A 24,857-nucleotide genomic window follows, 5' to 3' on the forward strand; every position below is an offset into this window, starting at 1 on the left:
ATACACATTTTGAGAAAAGAGAAGAACTGAACTTCCAGAACAGATCATGTTAATGAAGTCTGTTTGTATCGCACTAAGATTTTATATGTTTCATACTAAAGTAGTACGACCACTGTATAATATACATTAATATGTCTTTAGCGCTAATTGGTTTAAGTTTAGGCAAGTCACATGCATTTACTCAGAACTGCTTTTCTTCCCATTTCTCCATTTTTCTTATTATATCAAGGAGCAACAGTACGATAAAAGTGATACTAATCATGCCTTTGTTTTGTACATTGACAATTCACATTAATTAACCCACTGGGAATGATGGAATCTGAAATATTCTCCCTGCTGAGTTTAAATTGGCTTCTTCCTCTTATATTTTGTACAAAGATCTTGATGGTTCCAAAGAAGGAAAAGGTGTTTGTTGATGTTCTAATTCAGTGACAATCCAGGAATGGTTCCAACTATCACTTTCTGGAGAACAGACAAGAACATCTGTAGGAAATCAGTGCAGAGTTCAGTAAGGTTTTCACCATCCTTCTCATGCTGAAAATAATAGCATGAAGAGCTGTGTCATATTGTTTTCATAGTTAAGGGGAACTAGATTCCTGATTAACACAATATGATCTCAGTTATAGTAAGAAACAATTAGAGAAATTGAAGTTCTAATTTTGAAGGTAGCGCTATCTGGAAGAGACTCTAGAAATAGTGTCATGAAGGTGAACCTGTTATAACAAATACTGGAAGACCACTATTGCGGGACTTCTGAAAAACTCACTGCACATTCACTGGTTGCTACAGTTTCTGGATCTGAGCTCATAAGTCATGGCCTTGATTTTTAATCAAGATGGCAGTCAGAAGTATAGGGCTAAAACAAGATGCTTGGCATACCTATAGGCTCTTGTGTACATTTTTTTATTGTTCTCATTGTGGGTGCATTTACGTGAATTCAATTACACCAGTGCTAATGTATTGAACCTTCAACTGCTATTGTTGCTGTCTAATATTATTATAAATTATAGTCATCTTCACACTTTCTCTCTTGGGCCAGGTCAATAGCAAAGAGACCTCCTTAACCAAAACCACATCCTATTTACTCTCTTAGACTAACCTCTGTATATCTAGTCTATCCCCCTCGTGGTCTGTAGCTTGTCATGTGAGTCTCCTAATACGGTACTATTGTTGCTACCTGCAAAGAGTGGCACTGGTGCTCCTGTGAGAGTTGTTCAAATCATAAGGTTGATCCAACAGCCACACGGGGGAATTATTCGTTCTTCAATAAATGGCTGCATGTTTCCTCCCTTATGAAAGAATTCAACCTAAGCTTACAGAATTAAAACTTAATGGTGACTTTTTGAATTTTAATTATGATGTATATTTATCTTGTGATCATGAGTTTTCTGTGGGAATATTTTTTCTTAGGCATTTTGTCATCATTCCCCTTTAGCAGTAGTCCTCCATGTTACAAAGCCTAAAAATATCACAAGAAGATCATGCTGGATAATAGACTGCATGAAATAATTTTTATACATACAATATGGTCGCTATGCAGACCAATGAGGAACAACCTGATCAGTATGTTTTGAAGTCTCAATGTGTGTTCATGATACCTTTTTGTCTTTGGCCACACAAACGTGAAACGTGTATATAACGATATCTATGATTGAAGAGGTCTGATGCCTTTAATTGGCAGATGAATTGATGAAGTCTTCAGTAGCCAGTTGCATATTCAGAGCAGTGTGTTTGGCACTGTACACAGGAAAGAAATTTTCAAATAGTTTGATCAATAGCATACAGAACCGTCTGTTTTCTATCAGGGACTCCTTGTGAGCTCTTTTAACAGACTTATACAATAAAAGATTCAAATTGCAAATCCATTCACCTCCATTCTTGCTTGGCATTTTATATGCCCATTGTTTATATTTCTGCTACCAGTTTAGTGTATCGAAGTCTTATGAACGACCTCTTTCATGTGATGAGTAATGAAAGAAAAATATTGTTTCAGTGCATTATAATTTTTTCTCAAACTTTTAGGGGTGTCTCCTAGAAAATCAAAAGAAAGTTGCTTGTCTTGTTAGTCTATGTTGGCTGGATAGACAAGGTGCTGGCAGGAAACTTGGATTTGCGCATCGCCATAGACATATGTTGGCTTACAGCTTACAATTCTGATATAACAGTGTTAAATTCTTCCATGCCTCAGACACATGGAAGTACTTACAGGCAGATTTTTGTTCTGATTAGTTATTTTCACTTAGCACCCATTGTATTATGTGCTATCAGGTTGAACTGTTTAGGAGGTTTGCTTACCAAATGGAAGCAAAGTTGACCCGACGCTGATGAATGGTACTAGCAACTCATAGATTAGTTTTACAGGTATACCAGTTAATAGATCACAGACCTTCTCTAATCATTGCAATGTATTACTTTCAACATTGGAAACTGTTTGCAGCTGGATAGAGCATGTGCATATTTCTGAATCAGTGGTTTGACATTATGATGCATATTGTAAGTAGTTTACCTAAAACTACTATTCCCAATGGAAATTACTTTTGCAAGGGGCTGTAGCAGGTATTACAACCACAGCTTTAAATATTCTGCCACAGGATTGATAGCGATCTGGAGTGATCATTCTGTTTACCATTCTTTTGACTGAACAGACAACCAAGAAAAGTCTGTGCTTGCTTATAGTTATAGTAGATAGCATGAAGTAGCACCAATGTGCAATAGCCTTCCTCCAGAGAATGAGCGTAACAAATAAAGTTAACTTCCATTATGATTTATAAAAACAAGCAACCCTCAGGGCATATTCACAGTGGGACGGTGCGTTTTAATGCGACGTTAAAGTCGCAACGTGTCTGCATTAAGAGGTAACGCACTGAGTTAACGCAGTAAGTTACCACAACGCAACATTTTCAACGTGACGATAACGTTGCACTGTGAACGGCCCATAGGATTATCATTGCAGTGCGGTAAGCTGCTTTATAAGACTTTATAACGCAGATCCGCAACGTGACACTGTGAATGCAACTTCAAGGTTTTATTTAAAGATAATTACAAAATCCTTAATTTGATGTGTGATAAGAGATGGGAACCGTTACCCCATGGGCTTACTGGAAACTCAGCATAATGCCTAGTGGATGTGTTAGTCTTCCTGCTTAGTCTAATTATTAATACATGAATACAGGCATTTGTGGGGTGCTGCTAGGTAGCATGTATTTTAGAGACCGCATGAAATTGTAATAATGTCATAGTTGGGGATAAAAACAGTTGTTTGAGCTTACAAGGCATGCAAAGTAGGCTACAAGATGAAATGGATAATGCTTAGCAATGTTATATTACAAAATGATTAGTGTAACCCTGATATTTCCTAGCATTTAAAAAAAATGATTAAGGTAAAATTTCACATTACAGTGTCTCTGTGGTGATCATTAACTTCCTATCTGGTAGAAACACTGGCTCTTCTCTTAAAGAGACTCTGTAACAACAAAAACCTCCCCTGGGGGGTACTCACCTCGGGTGGTGGAAGCCTCCGGATCCTAATGAGGCTTCCCACGCCGTCCTCTGTCCCACGGAGGTCTCGCTGCAGCCCTCTGAACAGCCGGCGACAGAGCCGACGGTAGCTTCAATATTTACCTTTGCTGGCTCCAGCGGGGGCGCTGTGGCTGCTTTCGGCACGGAAATAGACGGAAATACCCGATCTCCGTCGGGTCCGCTCTACTGCGCAGGCGCCGGAAACTTGCGCCTGCGCAGTAGAGCAGACCCGACGGCGATCGGGTATTTCCGCCTACTTCGGAGCCGACAGCCGTCAGAGCGCCTGCGCAGGAGCTGGGAAGGTAAATATTGACGTCACCGCTGCACGGAGGACTGCAACGAGACCCCTGACGGATGGAGGATGGCGTGGGAAGCCTCATTAGGATCCGGAGGCTTCCCCCACCCGAGGTGAGTACCCCCCAGGGGACGTTTTGTCGTTACAGTTCCTCTTTAACAAGACTCTGTTCTGTCTCTAAGTGAACCTCCTTCATTTAAAAGCACAGTCATGCCCACTACAGTCCTGCCCCACCCCTCTCATGCTGGACATTACCCCTTCCTGCCATTGGTTACATCGTTGCCTTGTCTGTGCACCCACAGGGAGGCCATGCAGCAATCACAAGGGGAGGCTGGCAGCTAGTCCTATGAAATGGTAGGGGTCAGTGAAACCCCATTTGTGATAGACATCAATGCTGCTGAGGTCATAAAACTGTATAATGTACAGATTACTGCTAGATATGGGGGCAGTTACCCACTAGGTTGCCGCTAGTGTGATTGTAACTGCTATTTCCCTAATAACAATTTCAGATGGCTTTCTGGAGTTGGCCAAACACTAGTCGATGGTCAGCTGACATGTTTAAAAGTTAAAAAAATAGATCTCTCACTGATTAGAGAGGATGTATTGAACATGTTAGGAGACAGTCCTCTAGCCTTTGCCTTTGAAAAGTGCAGCTGCAATATTACTGTCTTTTTCAATATTTTTGCAGAAATAAAGTGAATAAAATATCCATAAAATGTTTCATTAGCCTTATCCCGTAAATAAAAAGTACATAAAGACTGACTTGGTTTCTAGTCTTGCAAGTGCAGAAAAAAAAACAGTTTGTGGGTTTTCCGCTGCATACAACATTTCAAATCCATTTTCTAAACAATTTATTTTGCATCCTTCTATGTTCTTTCACAGCGTGACGTTAGACCTGAAAGATTCCGATATTGCTGTTTCCTTTTTACAGTACTTATTTCCTCAGCAATGGAATTAAAGCAGGTCAATGTGACTTTAGGCAAGTATAGAGCAATGTTTGTAAATTTCTGAGCACTGAGCAGTATCAGATGTTTTGCTGGATATTCTCTCCAATGTTCCCAGTTACTACATTAAAAGCCTTAAACACTTTTTAGATGATGGTGGATTAGAAACATGCAATTAAGAATTGCAAGAATAACAAATAAAGAGGTCATGAATAGAAATGCTGGCAGTGGATTTTAAGGACTTCCAGGAGGTCACTTGATTGGAGAACAATGCTACAAATCTGAAATCAAGTAGTAAAATAATAATTTCAGTCCATGGCAGTGATTGTAAAAATGCCCAGCTGAAACGCTGGATTTAAATTTAGGCTCGGAATGACTCACAGTGGTCCATGAAGATTAAAGGCCTACTTTGCGCTGATTGAATTAAATAAATTTAGAGTGTGCCATAACTCAGAAAAAATTGCAGTGGATGTGTTCAGTGGAAAAGAAAGGTTCCTGTAATGTGGTTAGAGTACTTTGCCTTTTGCAGACAGATCATGAACATTGATTTTTGCATAAATTTGGTGACAACAACACATAATCCTTGAGTCACATTGAGTCTAATTATGTGTATAGTTTGATTAACTACAGTTTTCTCTGAAAGGTGAAAGTAGAAAGGCTAGGTTTTTCACAACAGTGTTGTGGTAGTATTTCATGCCACCAATTTATGAAGCACACTATACCATTGTGGTAAAGTTGCTTTAAGCAATTTTACCGGCAAGAGGCTGCTAAGTAAATGAAAGTATTCAAATTGCCGCAATCCCGCAACAGTCAGTTACCACATGATCTGTTCCTGCTGCATGGATTATGCAGTAATGAAAGTCTATTGTGACACAGTAACTGTAAACACGGATGCCGTGTGCCACGGCGCACATGCGTGAACCTACAGGAATAATGGTGATGTACTTCCTGTCCAGCAGGGATTATGTCACTGAGCAGGAGGTGGGCCTATGCACATTACCCTGTCTGGGCTGTCTGCTTCAGGGTAATATGAAAGGGGCTTTGGTACGGTATGATTGTCTTGCAGCAACCTCTCCTGCTGCGGGGGAATCGCACTGCACAAGTGTGAAACTAATACCCTGCTTTCTCATCTGCCTTACTGAGCAAAGAGACATACTACATTTCTTTGGGATGAAAAAACACTATGCAGGTCTTAGTTATTAGTTACATATTAACCACTTGAGGACCCACCCTTTACCCCCCCTTAAGGACCAGCGCTGTTTTAGCTGATCTGTGCTGGGTGGGCTCTGCAGCCCCCAGCACAGATCAGCGTGCAGGCAGAGAGATCAGATTGCCCCCCTTTTTTCCCCCCTATGGGGATGATGTGCTGGGGGGGTCTGATCTCTCCTGCCTGCTGTGGGTGGCGGGGGGGGGGGCACCTCAAAGCCCCCCTCCGTGGCGAAATTCCCCCCCTCCCTCTCCTACCTGCTGCCCCCGGGAGATCTGGGCTGCACAGGACGCTATCCGTCCTGTGCAGCCTGTGACAGGACGTCCCCTGTCACATGGCGGCGATCCCCGGCCACTGATTGGCCGGGGATCGCCGATCTGCCTTACGGCGCTGCTGCGCAGCAGCGCCGTACAAATGTAAACAAAGCGGATTATTTCCGCTTGTGTTTACATCTAGCCTGCGAGCCGCCATCGGCGGCCCGCAGGCTATTCACGGAGCCCCCCGCCGTGATTTGACAAGAAGCAGCCGCTCGCGCGAGCGGCTGCTTCTTGATTAATTAAGCTGCAGCTGGCGACGCAGTACTGCGTCGCTGGTCCTGCAGCTGCCACTTTGCCGACGCACGTTATGAGTGTGCGGTCGGCAAGTGGTTAAAATAACATGCATCAAGTTCAGATACAGTAATGTATTTTTGGGAATATAAGACGCACTTTTTCTTCCCCAAAACTGCATCTTATATTTCAAAGACACGGTAACATGTGCAGGAAAGGTCCTACCTGCTCCTCTCCCCCTCGCTCAGGTCCTGCTGATAGAGGGGCTCCTGCTCCTCTTCTCTTCTCCTGCCTGCCGCTATTCAGCTCTGGGTCCTCTGGTCTGTGTGTTGATTTTAAACACAAAATGCTATTTTTTTTATTTTTTCTTTTTTTTTGCACTAAGAGCTGGATCATGACTTTCTATTAAATAGTATTTAAAAGAGTAAATCCGCACTCCCAATATAGTGTGGCGTACAAGCAAAAAGATCCAATTAGCATAAGAAACAGAAATCGTGGACAGAAAATGGCTGCACCACCAAGACTTACCATCAAATCATCTTTATTCCAAACACTAAGACAGAAATTGTTAAAAACATTTTAAAAAGATGTGCATAGCCCAACAAAAGCAACCCTCCATGGCACAACGTAATGTGGGAGGAGTGTGATTCAATGACAATGCCTCACCTCTCATAGATAAATAGTGACCCTTTTACTGCGTTATCTCCATTTGGGTTCAAAAGAGATCCCAACATGGAGTGTATAGGACCCGGATGCAAAGGATTAGATTAACGTGCAAGTATCATTCATGCAAGCATACTGACAGAATCTTGACCCAGTGCACAAAGAATATCATAAATAGTGAAAAGATATTAATCAGAATCAGAATCAGAAACTTTTATTTCGCCAAGTGCGACCGAGGTCGTACCCGGAATTGGTTGTGGATCACATGGCAGTAGGCAACTATAGCAAGGACAGAGATTGGCATAAGACAATAGCCATAGTACAAGCAAGACAGGCATAGACAAAAGAGTTTGTATATGCTCACAAACATATTAAATAGAGCTAATGATAGACAGTGCATGCAGGAATGGATGATACAGGTGGTGGTATACATGCATATTCCCAGGACAGGATACCATGTAAGATCATAAGCAGCAACAAATGAAAGGTGGAGGGAGGCACATTGAACGCTCTTTCACGCGTGGCATGGTCCACGTGACCACTTCATCAGGAGCTGTCACTTCTTCCATACTTCCCTTGCTCTTCATAGTCAGATCTATCATTGGTATTAAGTAGCTTGCCCCCAAGTGTTAAGAAGCTAAGGGGTATACCTAACTGCAGGGAGATCTGGTCAGTGGAAAACTGAGAACTGGGTGAGTGACCTGTCATTTACACTCTGCTCGGGCCTCTGCATAGGGAAGGAGGGAGGGATGCACTAGGGAATGGGGAGTGAGACGCCTTTCCATCATGAAGCGCCTGTAGGCACATAGTGCCTTATGGTAAATCCGGCTCTGTCCTCAGTAGTGTTCCACCACACTGTTCACAATATTCTGTACAACCAGAGGATATCTGTTTAAATAGCAAGAAAGAAACCAATTTGGAAAAAAATCTCATCCAATCTCTTTATTAATGCAAAATGTATTCAGTACAAAAATGTATAAAAAGGAATGATATATGTGTTTGTATAGGAGCAAAACAATGCAAGAATACAAATATCAGGTCATGAAGCAAGATGAGCTACAATTATTTGCAGGTGGCAATGCCATCTTGATTCGAGTCAACGACTCTTCATCAATCCTGCAAGAATATCAATTATATCTGACCCAGCCGGGCATAGGATTTGTACTATTCAGGAAATTTCTCCAAATACTAATGGATAGGGCAATCAAATAGGAGATCACCAGTGAAAACAGACCTGTTGAACCCAGGGAAATGTGATGATTTTGCAGTATGCCGATACCTAACAAGCATTTGGCAGGCATCAAAGGAGTCTTGTTCCCAATTGGGAAAGGCGCCCAAATTTGGTCCAGAATGATTTTTTAGTTGCAAGTGTGTAGGAAATGTTAATTGCAAGTGTGAATGGGCCTTTAGATTCTATACAATGTCCCTGTAGTGTCCCAAGCTAGCAAATGGATATAATATAGTTTAAGCCCCCCTAAGTTCTTTCTGATCCATTGTTATCTTTCTGTTGTTCTGGCTATGACGTTGGCCTTTCATTTAGCCTCTTACTTGGTAGCTTTTGTGTTACCGTCGCTAACTTCTACCTGTGCTGTTTCCTGACCTTATAGTTTATTATTCATTTATAGATTTTGCTATCGACTTGTGGGTATTCTTCTTTATCACTGGAAAATACAGATTTTGTCCATTGAACAAACCTAAGGACTGCAACCTGAGACCACAGTGCACTAAAATCCATACTTGCTTGCTGGGGCTCATGGTGTAGACTGGACAGTGCATGTACACCATGACTGGACAGGATCCAGCTGCCCACTGGTGACACAGAAGGTCCTCTTTGAGCCATGACACATCATGCTGTGCAGAACAGCACTTCTGTGTTGGCTATCGGAAAAGCTTGCAAGCACTTATGAATCAAGTGTTTAAAACATTGCTCAAGTGGTACACGGGAGGGTGATTTTACTTTATTAGAATTCCATTCTCTGACATCATTAAAGGTGTTATTTCCTGGAAGACATCGTGTGTTAAATCGTTCTTCTGTTTTATCATTTTATCACAAAAGCTAAGAGTTTTGGGACTGAAAGGAGGAATAGTACCTTGCAGAATAATTATTCATACATGGTTGTGTTGACTTTTGTGTTTATGGTATGCGCTTGTTCCTGTGCTCACTGTAATGATACAATATCCAAACTTAACTTTTTCTACTCTGTTTATGTAGCTTTCTCTAAGGTGACATATTGTACTGGCTTTTAATCATTCTAGCAGACGTTTTCTAGCATAGTCTTGAAGAATTCTTGAATGCCTTAATGATTCTTGGTCAATCGCAAAACAATGAGATTGAGTCACGGCGAGAGATTAAGATTCCTCACATCATTCTGTCTCGCTTATACTGAATAGATTTGTGGGGCTGCAACCTTGGGTCATATAAATGAGAAGCATGTTAACTTTACCAAACGCCTCTCCAGGTTTAAGTATGTTTTAGTGAAAAGAAGCGTTAGAATGTAGTATTGGTTCTTTGGAATAAATGTGTAGAATAGATGTTATGTTTTTCTTTATTTAAGCTTGCTTGAAGCTCATTCAAGCATTTGTAAAAAGTGAATTACAAAAATATTTGCATCCTGGAATCCTTTTTACTGTATGGTTATTAGTGTCTTTTAATCCGTTAGTTTGTAAAACAATACTAGCTTGAAGGTGCAAGAAACTACTGTATATGTAAACATTTAACACATTAAAATTAGCACCACTGCCTATAAAGTAGTTTACAGCGTGTTCCCTTAATCATGACTACCCACTGCATTTACACCCCCTGCTGTTTTTAATATGTTACCAACCTTCCTTTCATTTACAGAGTGAAGTATTTTTATTTTAATTCACATAATACTGTTGGCTGATATAATGAATACATGAAATATATTTCATGATAGTTCTACATAATTCCTCAACATATATGGAAATCAATTTAAAGTAACCTGGGGCTTCCTCCAGCCCGTGGCAGCCGTCGTGTGCCCTGACCACAGCTCCGAAGGCTCTAAGTCTTCTCCGCTGCAGAACCCGACCTCGCCAGGTCAGGTTCCGGGTCGGCGTCTTCTGCACTCCATCGCGCGGGTCAGGTGGTCCGGCCGACATCATCAGGACAGTATTGTGCAGGCGCAGAACTATTGCGCGTGCGCAGTACAGTCCTAATGACGTCAACCTCAACCGGACCACGTGACCTGTGCCGTGGAGTGCAGAAGAGGTCGACCCAGAACCCGACCTGGTGAGGTCGGGTTCTGCAGCGGAGAAGACTGGGAGCCTCCGGAGCTGTGGCGAGGGCACAGGACGGCCGCCACGGGCTGGAGGAAGCACTAGGTAAGTGGATCTTTTTTTTTTGCCTCCTTGGATGTTTCTTTTCAAAATATGAGTGTAACTTACAACAAGTTTTCTGGCTAGTTAAGAAAATGTATTACATTGTAGATACAGGATCCGTGAAGATTTACCACAGGTCGGTAGCCTTGACATCACCTCCTGTGTCACTTGTACAGAGTAAAAAAACAGTATGTGTACATAAAAATACAGATGTTTAAATACATAAAAATGCAGAAATTGGTACATACTGTATTTTTCGGAATATAAGATGCTCCGGCATATAAGATGCGCCTAGATTTAGAGGGCAAAAATCAGAGAAAAACCTAAACTAAACCTAGATGCGTCTATGGTGCAGGAGCGTCTTATGGACCTTTAACCCCCCCCAACTATCTCTAGCTAAGCTACACTGCCCATCTACACTAAATCCTGCTACACTACACTTCACTTACCCCTGCTGCCCCCACCAACTGCACGTTACTTCACTAACCCCTGCTACCACCACCAACTGAACTACACTACACTTCACTAACTGACCTCTGCAGCCAACCCAAACTACACTACACTTCACTAACTAACCCCTGCATCCAACCCAAACTACACTACACTTTACTAACTAACCCCTGCTGCATCTCACCTGATCCTGGCGCTGCAATCCTCTCCTCCTGCCTCTGACTGCCATCACCCAAGGGTTCCAGCAGCCGTCATCCGAGGGTCCCAGGCTCCCAGCAGTCATTGTCAAAGGGTTTCAGGCTCCCAGCAGCTGTTGTCAAGGGTCCCAGGCTCCCAGCAGCTGTCGAGGTTCCCAGGCTTCCAACAGCCGTCATCTGAGGGTCCCAGCTTTTCCTTCCTGGATCCCTGCTCTTGAGTGTCCCAGCTGCTGGGTCTTCTTCACTGCAGTCTCGTACGCAGACTGCAGCCTTGTGGTAAACACGCACTGCCACCCCGCCGAAATCCACCCACAGAAGTGGGCACTGTAATTAAGAAGAGGACACCGTTACTATGAAGGATGTCAGCGGGCGGCAGTGCATGTTTACAGCAAGGCTGCAATCTGCATACAAGACTGCAGCGAAGAGAAGCGGCAGCTGATACACTCAAGCGGGGATCCTGGATGGGAGGGCTGGATAACCCTTGGATGATGGCTGCTGGGAGCTTCGGATGACCCTCGGATGATGGCAGGAGGAGAGGAACGCGGCGGCAGGAGGAGAGGAACGTGGCGGCAGGATCCGGGTAAGTATGTTATGTGGCCAAAATACTTAGAATATAAGACGCAGCCACTTATTCCCCCCAGTTTTGGGGAAGAAAAAGTAGGTCTTGTATTCCGAAAAATACGGTAATACAGAAATAGTACGTTATAGTGATAATTATATATAGCGATTAACAAAATTGTGCAGCAACTTCCAAGACATAAAAAAAAGAACCCTGCCTTTGCAAACTTACAATCTAAAGGAATAGGGAGGAAACAAGAGGTGGGCTGATACAGAAGGTTTTAACCAGGGTTGTTGTGTTAGATTATATTCAGAAGCACTGCTTGGCCAGAGGCTAAAAATGGAATGGTCTAGTTAGATTGTATACTTGCCTGAAAAACTGCTTTTTGAGGGTGCATTGAAAGCAACAGGTTTTGGAGCGTGATGGATGTGAAAATTCCAGAGGGGGGAAGCACATGAGAAATCCTATATAAATGAATGGGCGGGAGGTGATTCTAGGGAAGGAGAGAAGAAGGTTGTGTGCAGAGTGGAGGTTGTGGTCTGGATGGTATTTGGAGACTAGTCGGGAGATAATATTAAGATATATTGTGGAGAGTTTTGTAGGTTACAGTTAAAGGTTTGAAATTCATTTTCTGGTTAATTGGCAGCCAATGAAGAGCTTGATAGGCAGGAGCAGCAGATAAGGAGGGAGAAGAGGGATGGAGGAGTCCAGCGGCAAAGTTCAGTATAGACTGGAGTGGTGCAAGTCTGTTAGTAGGCAGGCCACAGAGCAGGGCAGTTGTGTGTCATGAGCACGTAAGAAGTATTAAAAAGCAGATGAATTTATTAAGTTGCCAAGAGGTGCGGATTATGGTCAGCAGTGTCAAATGCACAGTCAAACACACATATGTACATGGAGCAATAGCTATCAATCTTAGTTGATATTGTTACCCTTTTCTGCATCTACTCTCCTACATTTCCCCATAATAACAAAGACATGGTGACAGACAATATCATGCGTATCAGTGCAGCTGGCCAGCCATTCTATTTGGGAAAAGAATGATTTAGAAGATAAAAAACATGTACACATTGCAGGAGCCCACACACTTCCCTTTCATAGACTTAAACATGTCTGGCTCCAAGCTATGCATTTCTGTCTCTTACTAAAATAAGTGGGTGATTTGATTGTGTCTGGCCACCCACCACAAGTCCATAGCCAAGTTACCCCTAAGAAGAGAGTAACTAGCTGTTGCACAACCAGCCTGGGAATTTCTTCTCCAGTCATTACTTTTGCTAATACCCCATTTCAAGAAGAGAAATCGTTTAGTCTTAGGAAACTCTCACTGGAAGCAGTGAGCATTTATGAGCAATCACAAAATAAACAGCTATTTTTGTCACTAGTAGTCTATGGATATAAAGAAGAGCAGGGATTCTGTAACAGATTTAAGGTGGGACATGCAGCAAGTCTTTAAATAAAACTCATGAAGCCCAGTATTATTTTTTCTAACTTTATGGTAGCCTTCTAATTAAAAGCACCTGTCATATAGGACATTATGTGCATGCGTGTCCACTAGGAGCAAGCCAAGCTTAAAGGACACCTGAAGTGAAAGGAATATGAAGGCTGACATATTTATTTCCTTTTAAACAATGCAAATTGCCTAGCTGTCCTGCTGATCCTCTGCTTCTAAAGCTACATACACATGCTGATCTGAACTGAAAAGAATGACCGCTATGGCCAAGAATCGATAGTCAGACCAGCGTGTGTACAGCGGCGGTATGACATCTGCTAAAGATCTGGCATGCCTAAAACTAACCCCCCATCTAGTGCCTAACACTAATCCCCCTTCAAGTCCCTAAAATTAACCTCCCCCCTCATAACTCCTAACACTAACCCAGGCACGCAAATGGCAGCTAGTTGTAGTCAATAGTCAACCATCTACTACAACTATTATTTCCTATGTAATAGCTGATCAGCTACTATCTCCACATTATTAGGACCGTTCTGTAAAGCTTATGGAGAATATATATATAAATATATATATATATATATATATATATACATATATACATATATATATACATATATATATATGCACTGAGAAAGATGATAATCTGCCTGTCAGTTTAAAGCCCTGTACACACACCAGATGAAATAAAGCCAACCCAGCTAATAATGACTGCAGGGTGGGTACGGCAGCCCCCACCCCTCTCGACCACTCGGCCAGCAATCCATCCAGGCTGATCGCTTCAGCTTCGAGCTATAGCTGAGAGCAATGTTCTCCCTGCCTACCTGGTTCCCGTGTGTCATCTCTCCCTTGCCGCTCTGTCATCCCCCCCCCCCTACAAAGCAGCAGACCATTTTGCTAGCCTGCAGGCTATTGATGCGTCTGTCAGTCTCGGCCCTGGAATGTGGCCCGAGGGTTCAGTGACAGAGTTCAGTACAAATCAGTACAAATCCGTTTTTTTTTTATTTAAGACATCTGCAAAAGAGTGTTTTTAGCTTTCTTGTCCTATGTCTGAATTTTTGCTAATTGGATGGTGTAATTGACAATGCATTTATGCATATACTTGCAATAGGTAGTGTAGTTAATGGCACCCCTGGCTTTTCTCTGCATCACCTTTAGCAATGCAAAGATGCACAAGTGAAGTGTGATCTATAAATGATAGCATCTTTCTTACAGATGGCACCCCAAGTTAATATGAAAAGAATGCATGTTGGCTGGGAGATTTATCTTTTTTTTTTTTTTTTTGCACTAGTAAAAATATAAACATTTATTGTTAGCTATATATAACTATTTATTTAATAATGCATTGAGTTGCTTATTCATCATATTAAAGTATTTTAATACAGTAAAACAAGTCCCCAACCTCTGAAATACACATTTCTAGATTCCCTTATTCCTGTATTTATTGCCTGTGTAGCCATGTTCTCTGCCACAAGACACCATTTTCAAAAGCTCTAAGTAAATTAGTCCCTGAAATAAAGTAGAGTTAATGCCTAAAATACGTATGCCTCATGGTAAAATGTATAGGAGTGTGTCATAGGATAGGGTATTGAGGAAATTAGAAGAATGCTTTAAACAATTATGGAAACGGAAATTGGATATCCATTCCAGAGATCAGTCTGAAAAGTCACAGGATATTCCTTGTCCAACTAGACTTAAATTACCTGCTTTCCACAGAGCCTCTCGTATGAAGTTATGTCTCTGTTTCTGTTTGCCATTTAGCTTTTATACAAAGCTTTTCTTCCAGATTCATATATTTAGCATGGTTGTGAAAGGGGGAAAAAAAGAAGGCACAGCATCAAAAAGTCTGTGTTGAACATGTTTCCGCTGAGAACTAGAAAACCCTGGGGAGAAGACACAGCAGGAAAATATCACAGGAAAAATTAACCCTCATCCTACAAGAGCAAGGTTATGGCAAGGTGCATTCTGTTATTCATGTATCAAACATATGTAGGTAATCCCCTTCCATCTAATTGCTATGAATCTGGGTTCTTCTGAGCCTTTGAAAGAACCAGTCCTAATGGCATCAAGTGGTAGCTCTCTACGTATGAGGAGTATTTAACTTGCTTACATGGTGGCTAACATAGATAAATTGGCATGGCATTACATTTCAGAAGGGTGAATATACTTTGCAGAGACACTAGTTCATTGTAACTGCTGTTTTGTACTTCAGCTCAAGTGCACTAAATGCTCTGTGAGTAATCTACTAAATAGGTTCCTCTGCTTATATATATTGTTATGATAATGCCTGGAAAGTTTCTGGCCTTCAGTTCCATAAGAGCAGGGCAAAGCAGGAAGAGTAACACACATACACACCTACAGTATGTATTTAAATATTCGCTCCTAACAATCACTAGTTCAGGCTAAATGCAGATGTTTACTCAAAGCTTTTACCTTTAAGAGTGCTTGACCTTAAAATGTCCACTATGTCAGTATAAAAGCCATAATTGTGTCAGTAACAATAACAGACAAACATGATGCACAACCCTATTCATCTGCAATGCATTTTGTTTGCAGCTTGTTTGATTTGTAAGAGTTCATCATTTAAATGTACAGGTAGAAGGACACAGCACACAAATAAGAAAACTACTGTGAATGCATATTCATTATTGTAGCCTTGTGCTTGAGGAACAATACCAATGCTCATTTAAAAAAAAATGTTCACTTTTTTCCTTAACACATAGTTGGAATTTAAGACCTTCAGAGGCTTCTGTGGTGAAAGCGGAGTTCTTTGTTTGGGGTGCTTTTCAGTGCTCCAAGGCAAGCCACCTTCATTTCCATGCCTTTTAATATAGAAAAATTATGTAGGGGAGCAGTATCTTGTCTAATACACAGTTCTGTAGAGAAAGCAGGGGGATGCGGGGAGGAGATGATGTAAACAGACCGTGAAACCATCTGCAGATATGAGAGAGTGGTCAATTACGAAGATGTGATAGGAGCAGCATTAAAATATTTTAGCAAAACACGAATACATAAACAAAAGTATTTAATTGAGTAATTGTTTAGGCCTATGGAGACAGGAGGAGGGAGAAGCGGTTATTTAGCATTAGACACTGTCATAACCATTTATCTCTGGGGAACAACTACAATCATGACAGGTCTTCTAACTGGCCTTTACCTGGTGACCCTCCAAAAGCTGCTGTTACTTAACCCAGAAAGGTCAAGTGGCTATCAACTTATTTTCATGGATGGAAGGATATGGATTATCAGGGTGTCGTAAACAATGACAAATGCAGATACAGTGGCTTGCAAAAGTATTCGGCCCCCTTGAAGTTTTCCACATTTTGCCACATTACTGCCACATGAATCTATTCCAAGTTAAAGACCAATACAAAGTGGTGTACACTTGAGTGGAACGAAAATCATCATACATGATTCCAAACATTTTTTACAAATAAATAACTGCAAAGTGGGGTGTGTGTAGTTATTCAGCCCCCTGAGTCAATACTTTGTAGAGCCACCTTTTGCTGCAATTACAGCTGCCAGTCTTTTAGGGTGTGTCTCTACCAGCTTTGCACATCTAGAGACTGAAATCCTTGCCCATTCTTCTTTGCAAAACAGCTCCAGCTCAGTCAGATTAGATGGACAGCATTTGTGAACAGCAGATTTCAGATCTTGTCACAGATTTTCGATTGTATTTAGATCTCGACTTTGACTGGGCCATTCTAACACATGGATATGTTTTGTTTCAAACAATTCCATTGTTGACCTGGCTTTATGTTTAGGGTCGTTGTCCTGCTGGAAGGTGAACCTCCGCCCCAGTCTCAAGTCTTTTGCAGTCTCCAAGAGGTTTTCTTCCAAGATTGCCCTGTATTTGGCTCCATCCATCTTCCCATCAACTCTGACCAGCTTCCCTGTCCCTGCTGAAGAGATGCACCCCCAGAGCATGATGCTGCCACCACCATATTTGACAGTGGGGATGGTGTGTTCAGAGTGATGTGCAGTGTTAGTTTTCCGCCACACATAGCGTTTTGCATTTTGGCCAAAAAGTTCTGTTTTGGTCTCACCTGACCAGAGCACCTTCTTCCACATATTTGCTGTGTCCCCCACATTGCTTGTGGCAAACTGCAAACAGGACTTCCTATGCTTTTCTGTTAGCAATGGCTTTCTTCTTGCCATTCTTCCATAAAGGCCAACTTTGTGCAGTGCATGACTAATAGTTGTCCTATGGACAGATTCCCCCACCTGAGCTGTAGATCTCTGCAGCTCGTCCAGAGTCACCATGGGCCTCTTGACTGCATTTCTGATCAGCGCTCTCCTTGTTTGTGTGAGTTTAGGTGGACAGCCTTGTCTTGGTAGGTTTACAGTTGTGCTATACTCCTTCCATTTCTGAATGATCGCTTGAACAGTGCACCGTGGGATGTTCAAGGCTTTGAAAATCTTTTTGTAGCCTAAGCCTGCTTTAAATTTCTCAATAACTTTATCCCTGACCTGCCTGGTGTGTTCTTTGGACTTCATGGTGTTGTTGCTCCCAATATTCTCTTAGACAACCTCTGAGGCCGTCACAGAGCAGCTGTATTTGTACTGACATTAGATTACACACAGGTGCACTCTATTTAGTAATTAGCACTCATCAGGCAATGTCTATGGGCAACTGACTGCACTCAGACCAAAGGGGGCTGAATAATTAAGCACACGCCACTTTGCAGTGATTTATTTGTAAAAAATGTTTGGAATCATGTATGATTTTCGTTCCACGATCTCATGTGTACACCACTTTTTATTGGTCTTTCACGTGGAATGTCAATACAATTGATTCATGTTTGTGGCAGTAATATGACAAAATGTGGAAAACTTCAAGGGTGCCAAATACTTTTGCAAGCCACTGTATGTGCACATATTCTTCACACGACAGTAAGGATAGATTATAGTGTATATGTGCACATATTCCTAACACGACCGTAAGGATAGATTATATATGTGCACATATTCTTCGCGCCGCATTAAGGATAGATTATATATTGTGCACATATTCTTCACACAACAGCAAGGATAGATTATATATTGTGCACATATTCTTCACGCCGCATTAAGGATAGATTATATATTGTGCACATATTCTTCACACAACAGTAAGGATAGAGTATATATGTGCACATATTCTTCACACGACCGTAAGGATAGATTATATATGTGCACATATTCTTCACACAACAGCAAGGATAGATTATATATTGTGCACATATTCTTCACGCCGCATTAAGGATAGATTATATATTGTGCACATATTCTTCACACAACAGTAAGGATAGAGTATATATGTGCACATATTCTTCACACGACAGTAAGGATAGCTTATATATGTGCACATATTCTTCACACGACAGTAAGGATAGATTATATATTGTGCACATATTCTTCACACGACAGTAAGGATAGATTATATATGTGCAAATATTCTTCACACGACAGTAAGGATAGATTATATATTGTGCACATATTCTTTACACGACAGTAAGGATAGATTATATATTGTGCACATATTCTTCACACAACAGTAAGGATAGATTATATATGTGCACATATTCTTCACACGACAGTAAGGATAGAATAAATATTGTGCTCATATTATTTACACAACAGTAGGGATAGATTATACTGTATATGTGCACATATTCTTCACACGACAGTAAGGATAGATTATATATGTGCACATATTCTTTACACGACAGTAAGGATAGATTATATATGTGCACATATTCTTCACACGACAGTAAGGATAGATTATATATTGTGCACATATTCTTCACACGACAGTAAGGATAGATTAAATATTGTGCACATATTCTTCACACGACAGTAAGGATAGATTATATATGTGCACATATTCTTCACACGACAGTACGTATTCTTCACACGACAATACTGAGGGATGCAGAATACTGTGAATGACGAGCATAAGAAGATATATACATGTGCTGTGCTGGACAGATACAACTAACAACAACACAGACTTAACTAAACACACATTAATTGACTTGATTTTGGAAAGTCGCCTTAAAGAGGAACTCCAGTAAAAATAATGTAATAAAAAAAATGTTTCATTTTTACAATAATTATGTATAAATGATTTATTTAGTGTTTGCATTGTAAAATATTTTAAATCCCTGATTTACATTCTGACATGTATTACATGGTGACATTTTTACTGTTGGCAGGTGATGTAGCTGCTGCATGCTTTTTTGGCAGTTGGAAACAGCTGTAAACAGCTATTTCCCACAATGCAGCAACGTTCACAGACAGGAAACTGCCAGAAGTACGTACTCAAGAGTTTCTTATGGGAGGGGCTTCACCACAATGTCAGTCATACAGCACCCCCTGATGGTCTGTTTGTGAAAAGGAATAGATTTCTCATGTAAAATGGGGTATCAGCTACTGATTGGGATAAAGTTCAATTCTTGGTCGGAGTTTCTCTTTAAACCATGTACTGTTAAACTGTGTAGTACTTACTTTTAAAATTGCCCATTTTTGCTTTTTGATTCTTAGAGCATTGACAAACTTTGTTTAACTGAAATGCACCATGAGAGGGGAGCTTAAAAATGCATGGTATAAATACAAAACACTGATTGACAAAATCTTGCTCATGTTTGGTTCCTCACTCTATAAAAGACCGTGGAAACATGTCCTAGAAAAAAATGGAGGATCTTCACAGAAATATTTGTTACATAGTGGGATATAGATGAGCACTGACTAGTCAAAAAAACATTGCTCGAGAAAGTAGCAAAAGACAATTAACTAATACTGTTCTGTATCCCAGGAGGTGTGCTACTGCAGCTGTGCATGGCTACATTGAAATAAATCAGGAAATAGTGTTGGTGCATTTATGTTTCCCTTTTCACTGAGAGGCTATTGCATTGTTAAGGTGGCAGCCCACCCACACATTTATCATATTTTTTGGACTGTGGAGGCCATGGGTGGAGGGCACTAGACCCGGAGTAATAGCAGCCCACATATTGTAGTTCATAAATTTGGGGTGTTTCGTAAGAAGATTAAAGTATAAACATATAAAGAAAGAAGAGAAGAAGAAAGGATACGGAAGTGTAAATTATTTTTTAAATTATATACACAATATAAATATACTAGTGTATATTTATATTGTGTATATAATTTATTATGGTTTGTATTTTACTTATTATCATCCTGGGCACCAGCAGTGGAGATAACCTTCTTATCCATAGCACTGGGGAAAAACTTTTTCGACCCACTTTTCAGAGCACCCCCGGATATTATGGACTATGCGAGCCAGTATTGCTCAAGTGTAGATGCCCCAGGCATGAAAATGCTATGGGGGAATACCAGCTTGCATGTTGGACAGGGGGCTAGTAAAGCTAAGGAGTGGGGACTGGAGAGCCACATTGTTTTTTTTTTATTTTACTGTATAATAAACTGTGCAAGCATGCATGTTAAGCATGTACCTGTCAAGAATATCAGGTGAAGTGTTTAAAAACCATCCTTGTATACATTATACATGGCCATGTCTGCTGTGTAGCAGATGATCACTAAAGCCTTCAATGACAGCATAACAATGGCTAAGAAACAGTTAGTAAATTACCAGACAGTGACCAATGGTCACAGAGTGTGGTTATTTTTTTCAAAAAGTATTCATTCTAAAATTGTCTTTCCCTAACTGCCCCCCCCCCCCCCTCCAACTGATACCTAACCCTAACTAAACTATGGCTACAAATAGGTAGTTTGGGCACTGCCATAGGTACAAATGTAAGTAGCTGTGATTAGTGGCTATAAGTGGTAATTTGAGTGCCAGACTGTGGCTCAATGTAGCGTGCTTGAAGTTTCAATACCCTACTGTTATTGCAAACATTTAGTTTGTTTGTGTGAATTCCCTAGATATGGGGGGGATATCCCTAGATATCCCCCCCACCTGCCTTGTTAATGCCCTCGTAGTTAACACCAGTAGCTGCACTCTAGACCAGTGTAAACAGTGAATTCTCAGAGACATAGTTAACAAATGCCAAAAAAGAGAACGTCCCAAAAAAATGGTGAGAGTCATTTAGGGTTAAGCATCGGTTAGGGTTTTTTCTTAGACTTAGGCATAGGTTAGGAGAGTCATTTAGGGTTAAGTATAGGTTAGGGAAGTCATTTAGTGTTAGGCATAGGTTGGGGGGATTGTTTGGGGTTAGGCGGGTCATTTAACAATAACAATAACATTTCTATTGCGCTTTTCTCCCATAGGACTCAAAGCGCTTAGGCTCTCTCAGATTCAAAAATTGGTAGTAGGTTGAAGTATTACCACAACTAAAATTATACTTCTGCAAATGCCAAAGTGAACAGATGGGTTTCCAGTATGGATTTAAAAACGTTCAGAGATGGAGCTGTCCTGATTTGCTGTGGTAGGAAGTTCCATAATGTAGGAGTGGCATGACAGAAGATTCTGGGACCAAAATTTAGGGTTGGGCATAGGTTAGGGGGTCATTTAGGGTTAGAACTATGTTGCAGGTTTTTGTTAGGGATATACATCCATAGAGGGAGGGTATAAGTGAGGATAGGGTCAGATTAGGTGATAGTGAAATATCTGTAAAAATTACCAATATTTTAGTATTGTAATTACCTACAGCCTAATACTACAATATCGTTAATTTTTACCAATATTTTGCTAGCAACTGTTTCCACCACCCTAAGTAATTTGGTGCCCTTTTTAAATGTACGTGTAGAGTAGAGGCCTGCGCGGGTCCACTTTTTCATACCCGCACCCGACCCGCACCCGCGACCCACTACCCGCACCCGACCCGCGACCCGCTTTCTGATGAATTTGATACCCGCAGCCCGACCCGCACCCGCAGAACCGCTAACCGCACCCGACCCGCAGGCCTGCTACCCGACCCGCTACCCGCGACCCACTTTGTAAAATTTTCTTCTAAAATGCACATTTGCATAGTTGTGCCCAGTGTCCCCAGTGTAGCCAGCGTAGTTGTCCCCAGTGCAGCCAGCATAGTTGTCCACAGTGCAGCCAGCATAGTTGTCCCCAGTGCAGCCAGCATAGTTGTCCCCAGTGTAGCCAGCATAGTTGTCCCCAGAGTAGCCAGCATAGATGTCCCCAGTGCAGCCAGTATAGATGTCCCCAGTGCAGCCAGCATAGATGTCCCCAGTGCAGCCAGCACCCCCCACCCCTCCTTCACCTGTGTCCCCTCCTCCTGAATAGCGGTGGCGCTGACGGTGGGTGGTGGATTACTCCCTCCCTCACCTGGGTCCTCTCCTCCAGCTCTATCCCCCTCCAGAATAGCGGCAGCGCTGCGGGTGGGTGGGCGATTACTCACCTTCCAACTTCCTCGTTCCAAGCCCTGGAATGCTGCGTCCTCGTCGTCACAGGTCTCCGCCTTCAATGCCGCCCACTGTGCTTCCGGGGGAGAGAGCTGGAGGAGTGGACCCAGATGAGGGAGGGAGGGGGGTTCTCTCTAGTGCTTCTTCCCCTCCTCACTATCCGAACCCGCAGACCGCTACCCGCAACCCTACCCACACCCGCAACTCGCTACCCGCACCCGACCCGCACCCGCAGGTTAAGAAGATTTGGGTACCCGAACCCGACCCGCATTTTGGGTTACCCGCGGGTACCCGACCCGCTGCAGGCCTCTAGTGTAGAGCATTGTACCTTGTTAGCCATCAGTAAAAGCAGAAAGTTCTGAATCAGTATGATACCATTTATTGGCTAACTTTGAAACTTCCTTAAAATATGTATATAATCTTGCCTCAGGGGAGGACATGCAAATATACTTTATATCCAGAGCTCAGGTACACTTTAAATATACTATACATTTGAAAGGAAGTGAATATCCATAAGCTGTTATAGTAGAGGTGTAGAGTAAGTAGAGGCGTGGCTTATAGTCAGGGATATTTTAAGTTTATTTTTTATTGTATCTGTAAATGTGAGGTAATATCTGTTTGATCACCTCATTACAAAAGATCTCTTGAAGTCTGTCTGAAATAATAAGGGCTGATTAGAATGTGTGGAACATAGTGGTTAACAATCTCCATTTTTTTGGAAGCAAGTTTTGAATTGTATTCTTTATTTGATGTGTAGACCATTTGTCTCCTTTGCCTTGCAATAAAAAGATGTGACACTCCATATTTTCTTGTGCATCCATTACATGGGCCTTAAATTATATGTTTTAGATCTCTGGAAAGGTTTCACATCCAGCTAAATGCAAAGCATAATGCCAGTACAGGAACCTATTACTGGTAATGAAATGTAATGTGTAATGTATATGCTTGTAAACAGATAAACACTCCGTGTCGGTGCCTGGCAATTTTCCGTACTTAAAAGGTTTATCCAATTAACCATTTGAACATTCATTATATTTTGCCATTTGCTTGTAGACTCTTTGCATTAAAACAATGTATCAGGATTTGTTTGCTGAAAAGAGAAATTAAACAAAAACGTCATTTTATTGCCCTTGGTGTTGGAAAAGCTAGCATGAAAGACTTAATTATTTAAAAGAGATTTGCAGAAAACATGTTATTATACTGACTCATTTTTAGTCAATTGTTTTTATTTTTCTATATTGTATTGTAGATTTTTTTTGCTTTAAAGTGTACCCAAGGCGAACTTTGAGTACAAATACACTTGCTTACCTAAGAAGAGGGACGCCTGTGGATCCTTTAGAGGCTTCTCACATCATCCTCTGATTCCCCTGTTGTTGAGTGCGGCCTCCAAAGAATTCTTACAAGGGCTTGTCAAAAAGTAACACCGGGCCATCCACCTCTTCAGATGCGAGCCCCGTAGTACTGCATAGCTCATGCACAGTAGCTCCATGCTACTGTGCAGGTGCGCCCCTGCTCGTGTGGGTGCAGCATGGCTGTGCTTATGCCAAAAGAGAACTACGGCCCTGATGTTCCGGAGGGTCCGGAGCAGCCGCAGCTGGAGTGTCCAGAGTTTTCCCTCTCCTTAGGTATTTCATTGTTCACACTTTGCCTATAGGGCTCATGCCACATAAGTACCAAAGGACATAATTACAACGGTAATCATAAAAGTTCACACGTGGTGGGTGTCTGATTGTTAGTACCCCCACTTGTGAAGACAAATGTCTTAAAAAGCAAACAATGAAGGCTCATATGTTGCGATACTTTTGTGCGTTACCACATATGATTAAACGGTAGTGTAAAGTTGTGGGTGATGAGGGTCTTTGCTGATCCCCCACCCCACCTATTCAATCAAGTGGGGTGTAGCTATCTCGTCCCACCATGCTCCACTCCGTTTGTGGCTACACATAAGTCAAGGCGACCTGTATAAATACGATAGATCAAGCTCCCACAGCTTGCCTAGGAAATACTGTGGTAGGAGTAATGCGATCACTGAGATACTAATGACCCCATAGGGGCCATTAACCTCCTTAGCGGTACGATTACTTCTGGATTTTAGTGTCTAAATGCTGTGCAATTTTATACAAGCTTTTAGACCCTAAAAATCATACCGGTAGATAGATCTGCAGCAGCCCTATACATTACACACCTTCTATGGATCCAGCTTAGGGTTACGGCTCTGAGCTGTGGATTTCCAGCCCGAGCCTGACTCAGGGCTACCGCTAAGAAGGTTAAAACAGGTGTGAGCCTTCACAGTAGCTGGGGTAAAGAAGGAACAAAATATAAGGGTGCATACGAAATATAAGGGTGCATGCAGATATATACAGTGAGTGCTGCTCAA

The 24,857-nt window shown here is 41.7% G+C and overlaps 1 protein-coding gene across 6 annotated transcripts in view; it reads left to right on the top strand.

The window, feature by feature from the left end:
• BCAS3 (BCAS3 microtubule associated cell migration factor) overlaps positions 1–24,857 on the top strand; it is a 1,423,373-nt gene that overhangs the window by 1,175,651 nt on the left and 222,865 nt on the right. The window contains exon 24 of one of the 6 annotated variants that reach the window (XM_068268739.1): positions 4,697–4,716. The exons of the other annotated variants lie outside the window; for them this stretch is intronic. Within the exon in view, the coding sequence (XP_068124840.1) occupies positions 4,697–4,701 (5 nt within the window). The 3' untranslated portion in view covers positions 4,702–4,716. Of the gene's footprint in view, positions 1–4,696; positions 4,717–24,857 lie in introns of those variants that run through there. 6 annotated transcript variants of the gene reach the window in all.

The sequence above is a fragment of the Hyperolius riggenbachi genome, chromosome 2 (assembly GCF_040937935.1).
Source record: "Hyperolius riggenbachi isolate aHypRig1 chromosome 2, aHypRig1.pri, whole genome shotgun sequence".
NCBI lineage: Eukaryota > Metazoa > Chordata > Amphibia > Anura > Hyperoliidae > Hyperolius > Hyperolius riggenbachi.